The sequence below is a fragment of the Xyrauchen texanus genome, chromosome 2 (assembly GCF_025860055.1).
Source record: "Xyrauchen texanus isolate HMW12.3.18 chromosome 2, RBS_HiC_50CHRs, whole genome shotgun sequence".
NCBI lineage: Eukaryota > Metazoa > Chordata > Actinopteri > Cypriniformes > Catostomidae > Xyrauchen > Xyrauchen texanus.
The window spans coordinates 24,807,803-24,828,197 of NC_068277.1; the positions used below are offsets into that span (position 1 = coordinate 24,807,803).

General features: G+C 38.0%; 2 protein-coding genes across 2 annotated transcripts in view; one reads left to right on the top strand and one right to left on the bottom strand.

The window, feature by feature from the left end:
* Nucleotides 1-6,466, top strand: part of LOC127655150 (IgGFc-binding protein-like) — a 69,444-nt gene extending 62,978 nt beyond the window's left edge. Inside the window, 12 exon segments of the mRNA XM_052142797.1 lie at nt 100-244; nt 564-811; nt 1,549-1,678; nt 1,863-2,064; nt 3,195-3,356; nt 3,631-3,761; nt 4,396-4,598; nt 4,827-4,962; nt 5,454-5,600; nt 5,961-6,051; nt 6,233-6,279; nt 6,393-6,466. Coding sequence (XP_051998757.1) covers nt 100-244; nt 564-811; nt 1,549-1,678; nt 1,863-2,064; nt 3,195-3,356; nt 3,631-3,761; nt 4,396-4,598; nt 4,827-4,962; nt 5,454-5,600; nt 5,961-6,051; nt 6,233-6,279; nt 6,393-6,466 — 1,716 coding nt within the window.
* Nucleotides 6,467-6,755: 289 nt separating this feature from the next.
* On the bottom strand, nt 6,756-20,184 carry LOC127660869 (trafficking protein particle complex subunit 14-like). Its single transcript, XM_052151322.1, has 10 exons — nt 19,451-20,184; nt 16,679-16,774; nt 16,217-16,346; nt 15,843-15,929; nt 12,953-13,073; nt 10,977-11,124; nt 10,629-10,863; nt 10,091-10,227; nt 9,703-9,902; nt 6,756-9,307 (listed from the first exon to the last, which is right to left on the bottom strand). Exons 1-10 carry the CDS (start codon nt 19,964-19,966, stop codon nt 9,154-9,156), a joined length of 1,824 nt encoding a protein of 607 aa, XP_052007282.1. The 5' UTR covers nt 19,967-20,184; the 3' UTR covers nt 6,756-9,153.
* Between the last annotated feature and the right edge of the window lie 211 nt (nt 20,185-20,395).

Sequence of the window (20,395 nt, forward strand, 5' to 3'; positions counted from 1 at the left end):
CTGTGTAAATTAATAATGCTCAAAGGCATTAAATGATACTTGAAATAAAGTGCCAGAAAGATAATTAAATGTTACAATAATGGCAGTCATGTATTTCAGGTGGGAGATTCATGGATAACAGACCGCTGTGACCAGAAGTGCAGCTGCAGCCTTGGAGGAGTGCTATCTTGTAAGCCTTTCGAATGTGACGACAGCTCAATCTGTGCTCTTGACAAGGATGGAGACCGTCACTGCAAAGTGGAGCGTGAGTTCAGGAAAATTTTGCAATGTGAAATATTCCAAATAAGAGAAAATTACCTGAATCAGGCCATCACAGTGAGCAAAAGTTGAAAATTACTTTTTATGATCTGAAAGTACTGAAAGATCTACCTATATGTTTTGCATTTTAGCTTTGTCAATGTATGTAAACTAAGTCTATTTCTTAGTTTACATTCAATTCATTCTCTAATGTATTATTTGAATACTGATCTGAAAAAGTAAGTACAGCTACATTATGGAATCTTTCATGACCAAAGGTCAAATTTCAGTAATGACTGCTAACTTCTTAATTTTACTTCTCATAGAATTTGATGACTGCAATATTGCAGGGGATCCTCACTATCGCACCTTTGACAAATACAATCACCACTACCAAGGACTCTATACCTATGTGTTAACCCAAGGCAACAATCTGCCCAGTTCCCTTACCCCTTTCATTGTCCGCGGCAAAAATCAACGTCAAGGAATTTTCAGCCACGCGTCTCTCTTGCATGATGTCTACGTGGATGTGTATGGCATCAGTGTCCACATTCTACAGAAGAAGAAAGTGCTGGTGAGAGAGTCATGGGACATGACTTTAAAATCACTGCTATAATATGGATTCATGTATTTTTTGGGCAATACACAATATAGTGGAATGTCTGTATCAGATAACTTAACTCTGCAAATTGAACATCATTTGCAGCACAGAAATTATTAGGGCTTTAACAGTTTATGATGGAGATTCCACATGTTTTCAAAGATAAATTGTGTGTGGTTCAATTGGGACCAATATGCACTGTTGTAACACTTGTAGCTGGCAATGGCAATGACAAAGACGATGCCGTGAATTGAAGAACCCAAGTGCAGTTTATTTACAGTTGTGAAAACTCTAACTCAACACATGAACTAAACTAAACCTAAACATGGCTTGACTTAAACATGGCTACATATACATACGTCAATACTAGACAAGAGACAATGGCAAACATGAGGGCTTAAATACATGGACATGGGGAAACATAAGCCAATGAACAAACAGAACTCTAAACAATAAACTAAAACCAAACTAGAACTGATAACAAAGTAATCAAACAATGAACAAATGAAAACAAGACACTTGAACATGGAGGGAAACAGGAAGATCACATGACAAGGAAACAGGAACAAAACATGACATGAACTTTCCAAAATAAGAGACATGAAAAACAGGAACCAACAGAATAAACATGACAACTGTGCTTTGAAATACAGTCCCTATATATTGTAGTCTGTAGGCTGAGTCTTTTTTGCATTGTTTTCTTCGATTAGGTCAATGGCGAGAGAATTTCTCCACCCTACAGTCCTATAAAAGGAGTTACTATAAAAATGAAGTCTCGCTTTGTAATGCTCTCAACAGACTTTGGCCTTTCAGTGCGTTTTGATGGCAACACCCAAGCAGGTGAAAAAATGCACCTCACAAATTAAATATTAGCACCAGAGAAATTAAAACAGAGAGCATTTTGCACTTGGCCAAACTATATGGTGCAGCTGTCAATTAATGTCATGCCAAGCTTTCATGTGTTGCATATTTCTAAGGACAAGTATATAATCAAAAACTCTCTCTCTCTCCCCATCTCCTGAAGTGGTGACTCTGCCCAGTGTATATAAATCTCGTGTGCTTGGTCTGTGTGGTAATTATGATGGACGCTCCAATAATGAGTACATAAAACCAGATGGCACGATTACCCGCAACCTCAAAGAATTTGGAGACAGCTGGAGAGTAAATTACAAAGATGGAGCGGGTGTTCGTGGTGCATCCCTACCAAAAATGGTGCACCTGCACAAGTAAGGGAGACTCCCGTTATCTGTTATGAAGGTTCAGTCATGAGAACTCTCTGAAAGATTTGGCATGTTAATGTCAAACATTGGTCTTGGAGAACTAGATCTGCTACAATGCTGCTACAGAAAAGTACGAAGACTTGCTATTGCTAGAAAATCCATAGAATACACTTCACAATTAGACAAAACACAAGACATGCTGCATCTAACATGTATGAACATGCTGCTGCACAAATATACATTACAAAGAGTCCCCCAACAAAGCAGAAAAGTCTGCACAAGACTAATAACACAAAAACAAAAAACAACTCTCCAACAAAGCAGATCTATAGGCAAGACTTGTGTACTGCTGCTGCCCCGAAGAGTCACATGCACCGAGTGTATGCTAGCAACGTGTGCCTATGGTCACAGGCCAAATGGCATAATGCTAATTAATTAAATACATTGTACCTCGGGCTTCTTGGCCGAAGGGCTTAAACGGCTAGTGACCTAACTCATAATGTATACCTGAACCAGGAAAACCAAGAGTTTATTTAACTAGTGATTTAGACCAGCTATGTGTGGAATTTAATCTAATGTCCTAAAAGCAACTGTGTAGCAGCCAGATTTGCCTACGGCTTCCCTTGTTAAAGTTGCGCTTGTATGTGCCATGGCCAAAAGCAGATCTTAAGTTGCAAGCTGAAAAACCCCAGCAAACCACCTGAGCAAATAGCATTTTTAGAGAGAAAATCTCTCAAAGTGTGCTGCAGTGAAACTGACTTGACTGCAAAACTGAGTCATTTAAATTTTATGTAAGGAGATAGATGCAAGATGATTGGCTACCCCATTATATGTCAAAGCACCAATCAGCTTACACCATGCAAGCTTAGTTGCCTTCTTAACATGTCACATGTGAGTGAGCCGATTGGCCTTACAGATACAAGCTCGAGAACCACAGAGTTTCATGGCTGAACTTGGGTCATTTATACATTTATGAATATACTGGAATGATAATTGTCATGTGGTTTAGCCATATGCCTCCATTAACTTACAAACTTATTACATTTCCTTCAGTTTTATGAAGTGTTTGCACACCACCATTAGATAATAACATTAAATGGTTTACTACTACTAGACTAATACTCATCTATTAATAGACGTGAAGTAGAGGAAGTTCCAGATTCAGGCTTTGCGACGACAGGCTGTACTGATGCTCAGCTGGCTGAGCTGAATGGGAATTACCAGTGTGGAGCTCTAAGTGACCCTGCAGGTCCTTTTGCCACCTGCCATGCTAAGATTTCTCCAGACGAGTTCCAAGAGTGAGTAATGTGTGTGTGTGCGTGTGTGTGTGTGTGTGTGTGTGTGTGTGTGTTTATGTGCTTGTGTGAAAACAAGTATGCGTCAATCTCCTGAGAACACATCTGATATAACTGTCTGATAATGATAGAAAGAGAAGAATAATGTAAGTGGGGAGTGGGTGTGAATGAATGAGAACATGTGAATGTAAAAAGTGACTGACTGAGATATTGTGTAATGTGCATGTTGGTATAGATGAACAGTCCTTCATGACCAATGTGTATATGTGCTTTGCAGGGACTGTGTGTTTGACCTGTGTGCAGAGCAGGGCAGTTTAGTTCTGCGCTGTGAAAACTATGCTGTCTATGCTCAGGCTTGCCAAGAAGTGGGTGTCAAACTTGGGCAGTGGAGACAACAGATGGATTGTGGTATGACAGACAAATTCACACATTATGCACACAAATAGCATACATTTCTCCCAGTTTCTAACTATAAAACACACACACAAACACATATATATGTTTGTGTGTGTGTGTGTGTGTGTGTGTGTGTGTGTGTGTGTGTGTGTGTGTGTGTGTGTAAATGTGTCTTTGTTTTTATATTATGGTGAGGACATTTTATTGACTTCTATAGAGCGCACCAGTTGGGTTCCTGAACAAAAAATCCCATTATATTGATTTTGAACCATGACTTATAAACCTTTAAAAACAGACCTACCATGTGCTCTGAGGTTGTCAATCAAGTACATTTATTAAATTTTTTTTATTGAGCAATTTAGTATGTTTGTTTGTATATTAAGCAATTTGCCTTATGGGGATCATTGGCTGGTCCACAAAATGCAGATAATGTATCTTATATTATGCACAAAGAGACAGAAACCTTCCAAATTGTTTCCTAAAATTATATAGGCATTAAGAGTGCATATTTCTTATAATTGAATGTGATTTTTGGTTTCAATCCTGACTGTCTGTGTGTGTGTGTGTGTGTGTGTGTGTGTGTGTGTGTGTGTGTGTGTGTGTGTGTGTGTGTGTGTGTGTGTGTGTGTGTGTGTCCGTCCTTCAGTTCTGGAATGTGTGGCCAACAGCACCTATTCAACCTGTATGACACCATGCCCAGCATCCTGTGCAGACTTGGCAGCTCCCTCAGAGTGTGAGCAGACTGAATGTGTGGAGGGATGCCAATGCGCCCCAGGCTTTGCTCTGAGTGACAATGATTGTGTGCCTTTCAACCAATGTGGATGCACTTACCTGGGTCGTTACTATACGGTAGGCATTTTAATGCATGTACGATACTAAAAAGAAAGGTTAAAAGCAAGGATTCAACCACATTTTCAGAATTTGGGTTGGGGGGAGGGCAAATATAATTAAGTTTAGACAATATGTTGGGGTTGGTGGTTGCGACACTTGTTAGAAGTTATGTAAAATGATTTTAAAACCAAGATGTAAAAATATATTGTACTAGCTGATCATCTTTCTATATATGCTTCCACACAGCTAAAGGAGATGTTTGTGACTGATGATTGCTCACAGAGTTGTATATGTACCATCACTGGTGCTGTTTGCCAACCGAGGAGCTGTGGAGAAACAGATATTTGTACGGTGTTTGACACCAAACGTGACTGCTATAAAAGTGAGTCCTTCCTTGATCACGATTACTCACGCTGTTATTATATTAAAACCATATTATTGAAAATATTTCATGTTAATTAGTTAAATTGGAAAGTATGCTGATTGGTCAATAGCCGTGCTTTATTCATGATAAAGCGGTTATGATCTCTTCACCAAGCTACTCTTTGTATTACTGTGCAGCACCCATAACTGATCACTATTTTTGTTGCGAAGCAACATTGATACTGTTTACTGTCTGACAACTGCCGAATTCCAGATGGTATTTTTGCACCTTTGAAGGGCATTACAGGAAGGAGATAGTAGTTCAAGGGTTGTTCCAAATAAAAGTGAACAGGTGTTTCAGATGAGTAATGCACTGATATTTAAGTTCAGATCAAATCTCTCTCTCTCTCTCTCTCTCTCTCTCTCTCTCTCTCTCTCTCTCTCTCTCTCTCTCTCTCTCTCTCTCTCTCTCTCTCTCTCTCTCTCTCTCTCTCTCTCTCTCTCTCTCAGTGAGTCCATGTTTGAGCTCACCCTGTCTAAATGAAGGTACCTGTGTGGAGACATCAAATGGTTCTGGGTATGCCTGCACTTGTGTCCAGGACTTTGAGGGCAAAAACTGTGATATTTTGAAAATCCCCTCCCCTCCAAAAGGCTTAGGCAAGTAATTGTGAATAAACTATTTTGACAGTACATTGTGTAAAACACCCTGAATAGGATTCAGGTACATTTAGTATAGCCATAGTATATCATTGTAATAATATTCACTGAAGACATGTTCATCAAAAGCAGTGTCTTTATCTGTTTAACTGAAGTATTTGGCCTAATTTAATTCTATTGAATATTATATTTTATGCTCAAATTAATAATGTAATTACATTGCAATAATCAATTAAGTTTACCACTCTTAATGTAACTACACATGTATACTTATTAGGAAAAAAGTTGTTTAATTATTAGGAAATACAAATGTATGCAAATGTTATGTAATAACAGTTTTTACTGCTTGCTGTTTTATAGATGAAACAAGTATTATTTTGATTGGAGTATTTGTGCCCCTTGGCATCATCCTTATAGTCACAACAATTGCGTGCATTTGCAAGAAACACAGGTAAAGCCCATTTAAAAAAAATTAGATCAGATGTAAGACACTTAAAATGTTGATCTTGCAATAATGTTAAAAATGTTTAAAGCTAAGCACACATTTGAAACGTATTACAACTTTGAAAAGGTTTTTAAGGTAATTCATGATTAATTCTTATGAATCCTAATTATTGATTTCTATTAAACAGCCGCAAAAGTTCTGGTTATGATTCAAGTAAACTTGAGCTGAAAGCAGGTATGTGATTATTGAATAATTGATCTATTTTATTTTTCTATGTTTTAATTTAGCACTAACAGTCATCACATTATTCTAAACTATATTCATACTATTTCTAAATTTGTCCACAGATCATCCCTATGAAAATCTAGAAGTTGTTAGAAAGCAGGAGCCGAACAGCGTGCTAAATGCTACAAAATTGTGAAATGCAAATTTAAATATAAAAAAAATAATAATAATTGTTTTTTGATCTGCTAAAATTCAAATGTTTTTATATTTATTGACTTCTGAATGTGTCTTTGTGGAATATGTGCAGTAACTGGCAAATCCTACATTTCTGTTAATAATTAACATAATCTTAAATGCAAACTTTGTTGTAATTTTTGGGGTGAAATGTGTTATGATTGGGGAAGCAAGTGCAATTATCGTGTGCGCGCGCGGTGTGTGTGTGTGTGTCCTATGTGAAATAAATGAGATTTTTTTTCCTACTGAAAGCATTTTCTGTGCTTTTATCATTTTATTAAAATTTAAACATTTTATGCCATGGATTTATTTATTGAACTTGTTCATAAAGAGTGCAACAATTCAATAACCAACATTTCCAACAATGCTGTTTGAAATGTTCACAAAAGTGTTAAAATGTAATTCAAGGCATATAAAAACAAAAAAGAGACAATGCAGCACTTCAAAGAAAAAAAAGAGTAACATTTGTCATGCTTTACAAGCTTTCATAATGACTAAGGAGTGCCAAAAGGATTTCCCTCCAGAAGAACATCTTTGCACTTCTTGGCAATACACAATGCTGTCCAAACGCTCAATACTCAACATATATTGCCTCAGACTTATACCTGGGAACAACACAAGTGCTATCAGTTTCACAAACTTTTGAGCAACTTTTAACCTCTGTGTATTTATAGACTGGGAGTAAATCCAATGGTTGCAGCTGACATTTCTCATCCCTGCCAAACAGATTTTTCACAGCCAATTATGCAAAATATGCCAGTTTGTGATTTGCCTTGTCAAGAGGAAAGAAAACTAATGCCAATGTTCTCAATTAACAGTGTTGAACAGCAGCGCACAAAAAGTCTTCAGAACATTTATTTTTCTAAAAAAACAATAAGTTAGAACATTTCAAATAAATTGCTTACCTTACACAAAACTGAACATCATTTTTCAAATGAAATGCAGTCTTTTGATGCCTCTAAAGCCATGTAGTCTGAAAAATAAACTAGGCTGGCTAGGATGCAGTTATGGATTGTGTAAGGCAAATGGTTTAAATTAGATAATTAAAATACATCTTTTGTTGACATTAAAATATAATACATACATATTGTTGTTCCACAACATGGTTTTGACATAACATTTTGTGATGTCAGATGGATCAGTCTATTATGATTCCTCAGAATAACAGACGTCTTTCCTAACATTTTAGTCTTAAATGTAAACATTCAAAATCCTGTATCCGCTGACAAGGACCTCAAATAGAAATTTCAAAATAATATAAAACCAAAGTGCAATATTCTACACATTTTTTTCAGTCCCAATGATTTTTCAGTAGTTTTATAGCAGGACCACAAACTCACACTCCACAAAAATGCACAGATATGTAACACTGATGCAAATAAATCAATAAAAACCCATTAAATGGCAAGATGGGGTGATGCGTTACGTCAGTTGATTATTGATTACCAGTACAGCCAAAGGGGTTGTAGATATGCATCTCTCTCTAAAACATGCATGGTCAATGTAAATGCATAGAAATCCTTAGAAATAGCATCTGCTCTGATGCTAACCTGGAATCGGTTTATACATCTAGTGGGAGATGGCAAAGGTCATTCTGGGGCAAAAGAAAGATGATCCTACATCTGATGATCATATATTCTGCAGAACACTGAATGTGATGCAACATGCCTCTCAGTCATGTTATTATAGTAATGTGATACACAGAATATTGCTTAGTCATAAAAGAAGAAGCATAAATAAAACAGTGTCCACCATTAAGAACTGGAAGTGACTTAATTTGCCAGCTCTAAGGCCTCAAACGTTTGTGTGAGAACATATGGGAATGCTGTACAATGCTGAACACAGCTTGAGGAATTTATAACAGTGAAATAATTTAAACATAATATAAATATAAATTTACCAACAAGTCACTACCAACTATTCAGAAAGGAAGTGTGAATATTGGTGACATGCAGTTACACTGCAGGGCAGAATAATGCAGATATACTTCACCATCAGATCAAATAAAATTCAGTTTAAACATGACTGAAAACTGCTTCTTTGAAAACAATCTTTAAAGTAATTAAGAAAAACTATCAAAATAATAAAAGCACTTTCACAAAGTAAAGCAAATTACTGGAATGCAAAAAGATAGAATGGGCAGGGGAATTTTGGCAGAGTTGACAAATGAAATGTAAAATGTCCAAAATATCTATCCAATACTAAGTAGCATATATGGAGAGAAAAGAAAACACTAATCGCTCATTACACGCTTTCAAAATGGGGTATTTACCCATCTCCTCTTAAACAATCATGAATACACCATTTTATCTTTAAGCAACACAAGTTTCAGAACTTCATGTCTCCAGTGAAATTTCCTACAGATAAGCCACAAAAAAAAAAAACCCTGTGACATACTGTATGTGCATGTGAATGTTTTTCATCCTTTCATTCAAAAACAGTGGCTGCACATAAAGCATTGAAATTATTTTAAAGAACCATACTGTACAGCATGTAAACAATGAAACCAGGTAAAAAGACAACAGCATAAAAACATATTGTAATAAAACCTAAAGTCCATGGATTTAAACATTTTTTTTAAATATACTCTATGACACATTATTATGTACCTAAGATCAATAATTTCCCACCTCCTCTGCATGTGTGTATTTAAGTGTGTGAATCCAATACGAGCACCTTGCACTCACGCTTGGCAATTTTGTCGAGTGAAAGAATGTTCCGGTCTGGAGGGAGGTATAGGGGACGACCAACAGGAGAGCCCACAGGAGGGGTGATGGCCCTGCGCTCCATAACACTGCCTGTCCTGTGATAACACATAGACACAGTTTTATGAGAAAGTTTATGTTTTCCACTGGCTAGTAGTTATCCTAATTACAAACCTAAATCACGAGGAGAGCATGTTTACATTTTTCTTACACAGAGTGTAAAAGTGTGTAAATCAGGTATGGCCTATATTGGGACAAAATGTCCTGGATGATAGTAAAACCTGAAATAATTAACACTGTGTGTAATGTCAATGTAATGTCATGTAATGAAAATCTGAAAATGCAAAAGAATTTCTGAAAGTTAGGTTTTGGGGTAGGTTAGTAAAGGGGATAAAAAATAAAAATTAGCTCAGTATAAAAACAGCAGAGGTCAATGGTAAAGTGACAAGTGACAATCATGTCAGTGTCTACATGCACACATTTAACTCTATACCTCGTGAGGTGGAATTTGGATGGTTGCTGGTGCGAGAAGGACTGAGAGCGGCCCAGACTAAGACTGGCCTGATGTCGGTCCAGAATGTCTCTGACTGCTGGGCTGGAAGGACTGTTCTTGCGAGACAAAGGTCGGGCATCAGGGGGAGGGTTGGATACGGATGCTGTGAACTGTAGCTTCAGCTTCATGTGCTGACTCAACTGAAATACAGAGAGGAATGGTAGAAACGCGTGAATTTATGTGTGTGGATCCAGCAAGCCCAAATTCAGTCCGAACTCAAGGTATTTGTTGGAGGCAAAGTTTATCTCTTCATCGAAAGAGGTTATGAGCAATGCAATAGTCCTTTCACATGCACACATAGGACCACACACATACAAAATCTCTTCACCTCAAAAAGTCCTGCTCTGAGTATCTGGAAAGCCACACTGACGGAGATGGTACTGCCTTTCCGACAGTATCCTAGGTTGCTGAGAGGAGAATGACACACTACTGCATTTACTGCAGGGTCCTCTTTCTGCGCTCGACCTGTGAAGACGACAGAGGAGAATTGAAAAACTATAAGGACATAGACAGCAATGTAAAAATGGTTAACACACATGCTCTAGGTGCATTGTTTTGTGGTGCTAATGTGGGAGATGTTGATTCAGATCTGGCCCTGGTTGTGTCCTGATCTCGTCCTTCCCATAATTTCAAGAGCAGTCTCTTCTAGTACTTTTTCTCTCTGAATGATGTATATGTTTTTCTAAACCACTAACACAACACTTTTAAATTTACTGTCAATTTTCTCATTCCCCAACGTCCTCTGACCTTTCATTTCGGCCTTTTCTTTTTCACTTGCTTCCTGCTAAACAGGATCCGACAAATCTCTCTCGGCCTTCTTCAAACATCCTCCATGCACGCCCAACCTCTTTTTTTCCCTTTCTCACCTTCAGGTGTCCAGACTAATCGGACAGCAAGGAAGTCCTGAAGGTTGTTGAGTAGAGTGTATCGCACCCGGAAATGCTCATGGGCCTTGACGGCACTGGGACAGCTGGCAGTCATGATGAAGCGTGGCCGGTCCAGCCTCACGCTAGGGAGACTATAGTGAGTGTAAATAGAATTGGTGAAGGGCAGTTTAGAAGTGGACCACTGTAAGACTGCAACCAATGGCACCTCCAATCCCTGCACCAAAAAGACACACAAAAAAGATAAATGTGTAAAGGCCTAGTGATAAATTTTTTGGGGTGTACCACACAAGATTGTCCAACATAATTCGAGCTGTCATAATGGCCCACCTCACTTGAATCATCCTGTGGCTGGTTACTGAGCTGCAATTGAAAGAGAAAGTTCTGCTCTTCCAAAGCATTGAGCAAGCTGGGAAGATGGCTAGATTCACTGTCCATCCTATAAAATGACGCCATAGCAACCGCTCCTGACTGATGACTGAAGAAAACCAAATAAACAAAGGGGTAAATCATCAATATAATAGAATAGAATCAACAAAACAATGTAATTTATTAAATCAGTTTAACAGTTTTTTTATTTTTTTATTTAAATCATTAAACAGTTTTCTGAGATAAATCACGATTAATCCTGGTATATGGTACATTAAAACAAACAATAATATATAATTAGAAATATATTAGGAGTATATATTGTTTTCATGTCTTTTATTTTTAAAATCTAGTTCCTGTTGTCATGTCATGTGATTTCCTGTTCCCTCATGTGATCTTGTTTTCATTAGTCAATTGTTTGATTACTTTGTTATCAGTACTAGTTTGTCATTGGTTTAGTTTAATAATCTTGTTATCTTGTTTATAGTTCTGTCTGTTCATTGGTTTTCTTGTTACCCACGTTTGTGTATTTAAGCCCTCATGTTTGCCATTGTCTCTTGTGAGCTATTGCTAATGTAACTTTGTTTTTTTGTTCATGTCAAGTCCATAGTTGAGTCGTTCTTGTTTATGTTTTTTTTTATTCACGTTTATAGTTAGGATTTCTGGTTATCATGATTTATAATAAACAGCACTTGGGTATATCACATCATTAAAAGCATCAGCATTGTTACAATAGAGTAAAATTAGACAAATTTTACAGGTATAAATCTTTGATAAAAGTATATTTTTACATGCCATAAAATCATTTAACATTCTGTAATTAAAAGTTGCGCAAAATCTCCTGACGTTTTCAAGTGGACTTTTTTAATAATAGTATCAAATGGGCAGATTTAGTTTATATCAAGCTTTATTGGAATTTGCCAATGCATTATTAGATACTTTAAATACAGATATTTAAGGTCTTGAATGCTGACGTTTCATTTGCTGAAGTTTAAAATCTCAAAACTATTTTCTCTAGCTGCCGTTCAGTCTCTTTCGCGCACATGCTAGGTCTCTCTTGAGTGGTTTTGCTTTTGACTGGTTCAGACTGCAGTGAGTAAATGAAGAGATGGACGATGCAACGAGATACAGCAGCATAACCCATATCTCTCCCATACCTGGCTCACTGCTTGCAAGTGCAGTCTCCATTCTCTGTACAGTAAATCCACTCCCTTGTATATTACATATTATAATGCAATGTAATTTAATGTAATGCATCAATATGAACAGATCTCTCTCAGATGAATCTGACTTGGGCAAAACTCCAAGATATTTTTAAACATGCAGAGAGATTATTTATTTTTAACAAATTATCTATTTTATATCCCTTCCAGTAACATATATGCATGGTTTTATTTCCCCTGTTCGCCATCACAAATAGCAACTAGATTTGCATTTAAGGAAATACCAGTGTTTGCAAGGTGCAACAGAACAGATTTAGGGAAGCTTAGGTTTTGGGGTTTTGTTCTGTGTAAATAAAACACCGTATCAGAGCATTGCTGTTGTCATGACACTAAGCATGTGTCTTGTTTTCAATCACCTTCACACAAGAATAAATGGTTAAAAATGTTGAAGTTAGACAAGATCAACCAGAATTTAGTATGCAAAACTTACAATGAAATCACTGTTATTACAGTTTGAATACTTGATATTCTATGAATTTAAAACAAAAGGGACATTTTCAAACTTTAAAAATAAATTTCTTAAAAAGTAAAAAGTTGACGAAAATATAAAACAGATAGCACACCTAAGGCTGAAATCATCATCAACAAAAAAAAATTGAATGGGGTTGGTGTAGCAAGTGTTTTGAGCTGTAGGGGTTTAGAACAAACTGTAACGAGAATGTTTGAGGAATATCAATACATGTGTAATATCTTACATAAAAATATTTATCTTACCAAACATTGTCAACCAGCAGAACTGAGCCATCTGGCATCATTGGTAAGTATGAGGCATTGAAGTTAGGGAGGATTCTGACATCACGAACACACACTTCCTCTTGAGAACTCCTGTTTAACACTGAAAGCATCAGATGTTCATGCATACTTGCACAAAAAGAACGTCTGATAGGTAAAGACACAGGAAGCCACAAAGCTCAAACAGAAAGTGCAAGGTAAAAACCTACCGAAAGTCTACTGACCGCTGTAGCAATTCTGAGAAGTTTTGTGGTTGTTAAGCTGCTGTTTATTAGCATGAAACGGCACAATGATACAATTCTGACAAGCTTAGAGAAAATATATTCTTGCAAAAACACAAGCAAATAAATACATCCTCCCTTGAAGACTAGGCAGTGAGATACCAACGATATCATATTAAGAAGACACACAGCCACACACAGCTATGAAAAAGATATTGTGACCACTTCAAATGTATTTTGAAACAATAAGATTTCAGGACAATGAGAATCACAATTGCATTAAATGGGTCATTTCATTAAGAAATCAAAATGTCCTTGATCTTTTGACATTTAAGAGTTTATTAAAAACATACTTTAAGTTTCAGAACTCAAAACTTACTCCCTAATTCAAAAAGGGCATTTGTTAACACCAAGTTACAAAAATGGTTTGTTCTCCATTTCCGCGACTTCCCTAAATCACTTCATTAATGCATGGCCACTTCCACAGCAAAAGATCAATGCCTCCTATTACATCATTGCCTCTTTGGTTTGCCCACTGGTGTGCAGTCAGTCAGTGATGAGATCTGGACAGGTAGGGCCATTACTATACACCCAGAGGGACCACTGCTGTATCAGTTATTTAACAAACAAAGAGATAACGATGTCAAGGAAGATTCAAAAAGGTTGTGCCATTCCTGGCAGTGGAAATTTAGCATCTATGCATAGCCTTTTGAAGGATGACAATATTAGAAAAGAGTGGCTGCAAGTAATTTTTTATCCAATCATTCAATGTGGTTTATATGTTTTGTTTGGCACATTTCTCTAAGGATACTTTTGAGAACTATTATGATTCAGACTTTGCAAAGAAACTTGTATCGAAATATGGACCAGTGCTAACTACATTGGACACGACAGTAATGTCAATGACCAACAAATAATAATACTCTTGTTTCTGTTTGTGTCTGTTTGACATGTAAGGAATTGTATAGTCAGCTGTTTTAATCGCAAACTAAACTATGATCAGGACTCCAACACGGAGCAGATTGTGCTTATTACATGGTTACTTCTCAAAAAAAATACACAATTTCTTATGAAATATTGTTTTGAGATTAAATAATTGTATTATGCAAGAACACATAGCACGGAGTGCAAAGAAAGACAATGATGTAGTACAACATGTATTTTGGCCGAAAGAATGCATCGGTACATGCATTATTCTTTATTTATTTATGTAAAAAAAACGAGGGCAATCCCTACTCCGTTCGACAGGTGGAGCGACTCCCCACCCGGCGAACATCCCGTATTCCGCATTACATGGGAGGCGAACACCCCGGTCGACTGTATTTATATATATCATTATCGTATCACCATATCTTGAATGCCTAATAATATAAGTATTTGGGAGCAACAGTGTGCCGACTTTGTTCAGTTTTCGATTGTTATTTCAGTCGGAACAACTGTAGTAGTTTGATAGCGTACTCCACATAAATTAGGACATATAGTTATTAATTACTTCCTGGACTGAGTGCTTTCAGGGGAATGTTTTTTTTTTTTTTTATCCGCTTTTTCTCCCCAATTTGGAATGCCCAATTCCCACTACTTAGTAGGTCCTTGTGGTGGCACGGTTACTCAACTCAATCCTGGTGGCGGAGGACAAGTCTTAGTTGCCTTTGCTTCTGAGACAGTGAATCCACGCATCTTAGCACGTGGCTTACTGTGCATGACACCGCGTGTGACTCTACTCTCCCAAGCAACCAGGCCAATTTGGTTGCTTAGGAGACTCAGCAGTCACTCAGCAGCCCTGGATTCGAACTCGCGACTCCAAGGGTTGTAGTCAGCGTCAATATTCACGGAGCTACCCAGGCCCCAGTGCTTTCAGGGGGTTTTGTAAATTGCTTGCACGTTTTTATTCTTTTATTCTTGGCAAAAACAGTCCCACGAGTGTTGGTGGGGGGTGTTTGAACTTCAAAGATGTTAGCCAATCATAACACTATGGTCCTAATAAAGTGCTCGATGTGGTCTTCTGCTGTTGTAGCGCATCCCCCCTCAAGGGTCTATGTGTTGTGCATGCTGAGATGCTAATCTGGTTATCAGAGTTTCCGTAGACTTTCTGTCAGTTCGAACCAGTCTGAACATTCTTCGTTGACCTCTCTCATCAACAAGGTGTTTCAGTCCACAAATCTGACATTCACTGGATGTTTTGTGGCACCATTCTGAGTAAACTCTAGAGACTGTTATGCATGAAAATCCCAGGAGATCAACAGTTACATAAATACTCAAATCAGCCCCTCTGGCACCAGCAATTATGCCATTGTCGAAATCACTGAGATCACATTTTTTCCCCATTCGGATGGTTTATGTGAAAATTAACTGAAGGTGTTCCTAATAAAGTGCTCAGTTAGTGTACATTGAAGACTTAAAAAGGACAGCACAGAAAACCAAGAGCTTCAGACTGAGGGCCTGAGACAGCATGGAAAAAGGTCATGCCAAACTATATTATGACTGATTTTTGTGCAAAAACATTTATTAAAATTATAAGTGAACCTCAAGGAAAATAATAAAGTAAACAAAAATGCATGACATAACCCCTTTAATGATTAAAACAGATGCACTTTGTAAACAATATACAGTAGATACAGAGATAAAAAAAAAAAAGAAAGAGCAGACATTACCTTTCAGGACGGTTAAGTGTCTCCCTGAAACAGTCATTTGCTGGCACTTCACTGTGGGAGGGGGCAGGACATTAAGAGTGGTGCTGACTGTTAGCAAAAGAAAAAGAAAAAGAGTTTAATAAAAACAGTCTATATCTAAAATGAACAAATGAAAAGGTTTAAAATGCCTAGAAAAATCCATGAAATAATATAAAATACAACAGTAAAAACATGACACTACATGAACACACCAAAACAAGATATTACAAATAAGGAAAGGAAGGAGAATCTAGGATAAAGTGACAACAGGGAACCATTCAGTCTGAGTTACCTGAGGTACTGCTGAATCCAAAATAATATTGTGCAGTATTGTGCTGATGGAAGCAAAAGCTCACCCTGGGCTTTGAAGGTGTTCAAGTCCTGGCGGAATGTTTGGCAGGGGCTTTTCTGTTGGAGGATGCTGAGGTAGCCATGTTCTTGGATCTCTGCTTTCCCCTCTTCTTGCTTCCACACAGTCACTATTATCTGCATTCAGGTACACAATACAATCTGGTATAATCAGCAACACACTTTATTGTGAGGTAATGTGGCATTGCATGTGCACTGGTGTTTGTTTTCATCTAGATTGCTTCACAGACATAATCCTTTGCATAAGAACCTTACACAAACAGCTCTAGGTCAGCAGAAACATTATGTGCACCAAAAACAAGAGTGTCAAATAATGTATGTGATGAAAGAAGACATACTGTCCTTATCAAATACTGTATAGGGTACTGATACACATGGATAAATGTATGCGTAAACATACACACACACACACACACACACACACACACACACACACACACTACTCATACCTTCACTTTGAGAGTGTTGACAGGGAGTTTATCCAGAGACACAGTCAGAGGAAAGATTACCTCGTCGTTTAAAACAACTGGCTCATCCACAGGAGACTAAGTAACAAAAAGGGTCAAAGAAACACTTCAAAGTGAGACAGGGTCTGTATATTATTTTCATTAGCTACACAACCTTGCCCTACTGCATGAATCTGTAATTTTTCAGCTTCTAGCCCTAGAGAGGCACATTTAAAAAAAGGTTTGCACTACTGGGTGTGACTGAAAGCAGAGCAAACAGGAGACTAAGCCCTTATTTCACATTGTGGGTTGTACTTTCCTAATCTGTGCAATCTGTTTGGTATACTAATCACCTTGATTTGCTATATAGTGCATTTATAAAGTATTCAGACCACTCAGTACTTAGTTGAAGCACCTTTGGCAGTGGTTACAGCCTCAAATATTTTTAGTTATGATCCAACAAGCGTTGCACACTTGGATTTGGAGATTTTCTGTCATTGTTGTCAGCAGATCCTCTCAAGCTCTGTCAGGTTGGATGGGGACCGTCGGTGGACAGCCATTTTCAGGTCTCTCCAGAGATGTTCGATTGGGTTAAAGTCCGGGCTCTGGCTGCACCACTGAAGGACATTCACAAAGTTGTCCCCAAGCCACTCGTGTTGTCTTGGCTGTGTGCTTGGGGTCATTGACCTGTTGGAAGGTGAACCTTTTGCCCAGGCTGAGGTCCTGAGCACACTAGACCAGGTTTTCATTAAGGAGATCTTTGTATTTTGCTGCATTAAGCTTTCCTAAAACCTTGACTAATCCCTGATACTGAAAAACACCCCGCAGCATGATGCTACCACCACCATGCTTCACCGTTGGGATGGTATTGGTGCAGGTAATGAGCAGTTTCCTCCAGACATGATGCTTGGAATTGAGGCCAAACAGTTCAATCTTCATTTAATCAGACAAGAGAATCTTATTTCTCACAGTCTGAGAGTCCTTTAGGTGCTTGTTTATGTCTCTTGCACTGAGGAGAGGGTTCCGTCTAGCCTCTGTTATAAAGCCCAGATTGGTGGAGTGTTGCATTGACGGTTGTCCTTCTGCAAGTTTCTCCCCACATGATCTCTGTTGTCCAGCTCAAGAAAGAGTCCTTATTGTTCCAAACTTCTTCTATTTAAGAATTATGGAGGCCACTGTGCTCTTGGGAACCTTCAATGTAGCTGATTGTTTTTCTTTTTTTTGTAGTCTTCCCCAGATCTGTACCTCAACACAATCCTGTCTCTGAGCTCTGCAAGCAGTTCATTTGACCTCATGGTTTGGTTTTTGCTCTGATATGCATTTTCTGCTGTGAGACCTTATATAGACAGGTGTTTGCCTTTCCAAATAATGTCTAATCAATTTAATTTGCCACTGATGGACTCCAATCAAAGTGTAGAAACATCTCAAATATGATCCAGAGAAATGAGATGAGATTTTTCATCTCAATGTGATATTTCAGTTTTTTCTTTTTGATACATTTTAAAAGTTAATCCAAATCTGGTTTTTGCTTTGTCATTATGGGGTATGGAGTGTAGATTGATCTGTTTTTTTTTTTTTGTTGTTGTTGTTGTATTTGAAGCATATTAGCATAAGGCTGCAACATAGCAAAATGTGAAAACATTTAGGGGTCTGAATTATTTCTGAAATCACCGAATGTACCTTGATGTGCTGTCACACACTTGTTAAGTATGAAGAATTTGTCCTCAACTCAAATTACTATTAAAAACCATGTGAAAGATTGCATTGAAAAAAATTTGTTTCTATAGATGTTATTTCCAATCTGTTACAAAAATATTTTGCACGCTGACCAGACAGATGAATTAGGTAAAGGGACAGTTCACCCAAAAATGAAAATTCTCTCATCATTTACTTACTCATCATTTACCCTCATGCCATCCCAGATGTGTATGACTTTCATTCTTCTGCTGAATACAAAAAAAGTTTTTTAGAAGAATATCTCTGCTCTGTAGGTCCAAGAAATGTAAGTGACCGGTGGCCAGAACTCAGAAGTTTCAAAAAGCATATAAAGGCAGCATAAAAGTAATCCATAAGACTTCAGTGGTTAAATAAATAACTTCAGTTCAGAAACAATATGATGTGTGGATGGGAAACCAACAAATCAATATTTAAAAAACTTTTTTTTACTATAAATTATCCTCCCTGCCCAGTAGGTGGCGATATGCATGAAGAATGTGAATTGCCAAAAACAAAAGAAGGTGAAAGTGGATATTTATAGTAAAAAAAAAAAAAAGGACTTCAATATTAATCTGTTTCTCACTCACAAATATCATAACACTTTTAAAGAAATGGATTTAACCACTGGAGTCATATGGATTACTTTTATGCTGCCTTTATAGTTTTTTTGGGACTTCAAAGTTCTGGCCACCATTCACTTGCATTGTATGGACCTATAGAGCTGAAATATTCTAAAAATCTTAATTTGTGTTCAGCCTAAGAAAGAAAGTCATACATGGGATGGCATGAGGGTGAGAAAATGAGAAAACGAAAAAATCATTTTTGGGTGAACTATCCCTTTAGCCATTTTGAAACAGTGTGACTACCTGCTATTAGATATATTTTTAAAGCATTATGTTCTGCATGTTTTCCAGCCTTTAACACACATATCTGAAGCAAACAGTAGTTTACAACACAGGAAATGTCAACACTTCCTTGCTGATAAAGATAACGTTCAATCTATTTGAATGCACACTCAGTTTTATCTGTACTTAGAAAATCTACAGTCCACCACAGCACCTGCACAGGAGCCTTGCGGAATTCCCTCACGCCGTTGCTCGAGCTGTTGTGAATGAGGAGCGGCTTGCATTCCCTGAAGCCCCGGAACCTCGGGCCCCCTCTACCTGCGCTGCCCACATCCGCAGCAGCATCATCATCGTCCGTGTCCTCCACACACTCGTCCCCGCTGCTGTGGTAGTCATGATACAAAGGCTGACTTCGCTGTCTGTTGTCGCCGGGGCAAACGCTGGCCACGGCGCAGAGAGTGTCGGCCAGCTCTCTCCAAGAGCGACTGTTGTGATGCTCCGTCCCGCTGCTGCCATCAACAGCAGCCGCAGTGCCAGTGGAAGATGAGGATCCTGAACCAGATGCGACGTTCTGAGAGCGCAAAACCAGAAGAAAGCGCACGGTTTCCCCGAGATAGAGATGGCTGCGACGCGGAAGCGTGCGATATCTAGCCGGGTCCGACAGATCTGAGATGGGGACGGCAGGGAAATACATAAAGTATTCGCATTGCGATTCCATCATTAACACCATGACCCCCCCCCCACACACACACTGACACTGCACAGCAGCAAACAGAGAAGGGATCCGGTTAGCCTGTTCAGCCTGCAAATAACACTCCCATTCAAAGAAATGGGATAATGGATCAAATAAATCCGTATTTTTCAATTCAAGGAATGTTACGAGTGATCAAAACGGGAAAAAATACACTCATCTTTGTTTTGCCCCACATGAGTCTCTGTTCGCGCATACATACTAGTGCGCGATATGGCAGGCATCATTATCGAGATGAGATGGAGCAGAGCGTGATCAAAACTAGGCGAGAATAGTTGTTTGTCGAGTAAAGTAAACAATGATCTTCAAGCTGTAAAAGCTAGATGTTGGTACAACTTAATTCATATTAATATAATCATTAATATTAACTAATATACTAACTGTATTCAATAATTTGATTATTGTTAA

Bases quoted from the DNA above. Each gene is read 5' to 3' on its own strand.
- LOC127660869 (XM_052151322.1), bottom strand. From the start codon at position 19,966: ATGGTGTTAATGATGGAATCGCAATGCGAATACTTTATGTATTTCCCT. The intron at 16,347-16,678 runs GTATGAGTAGTG...ACCTGAATGCAG, and splicing joins TCAACACTCTCAAAGTGAAG to ATAATAGTGACTGTGTGGAA. The intron at 9,903-10,090 runs GTGAAGAGATTT...TCTGTATTTCAG, and splicing joins TCAGAGCAGGACTTTTTGAG to TTGAGTCAGCACATGAAGCT.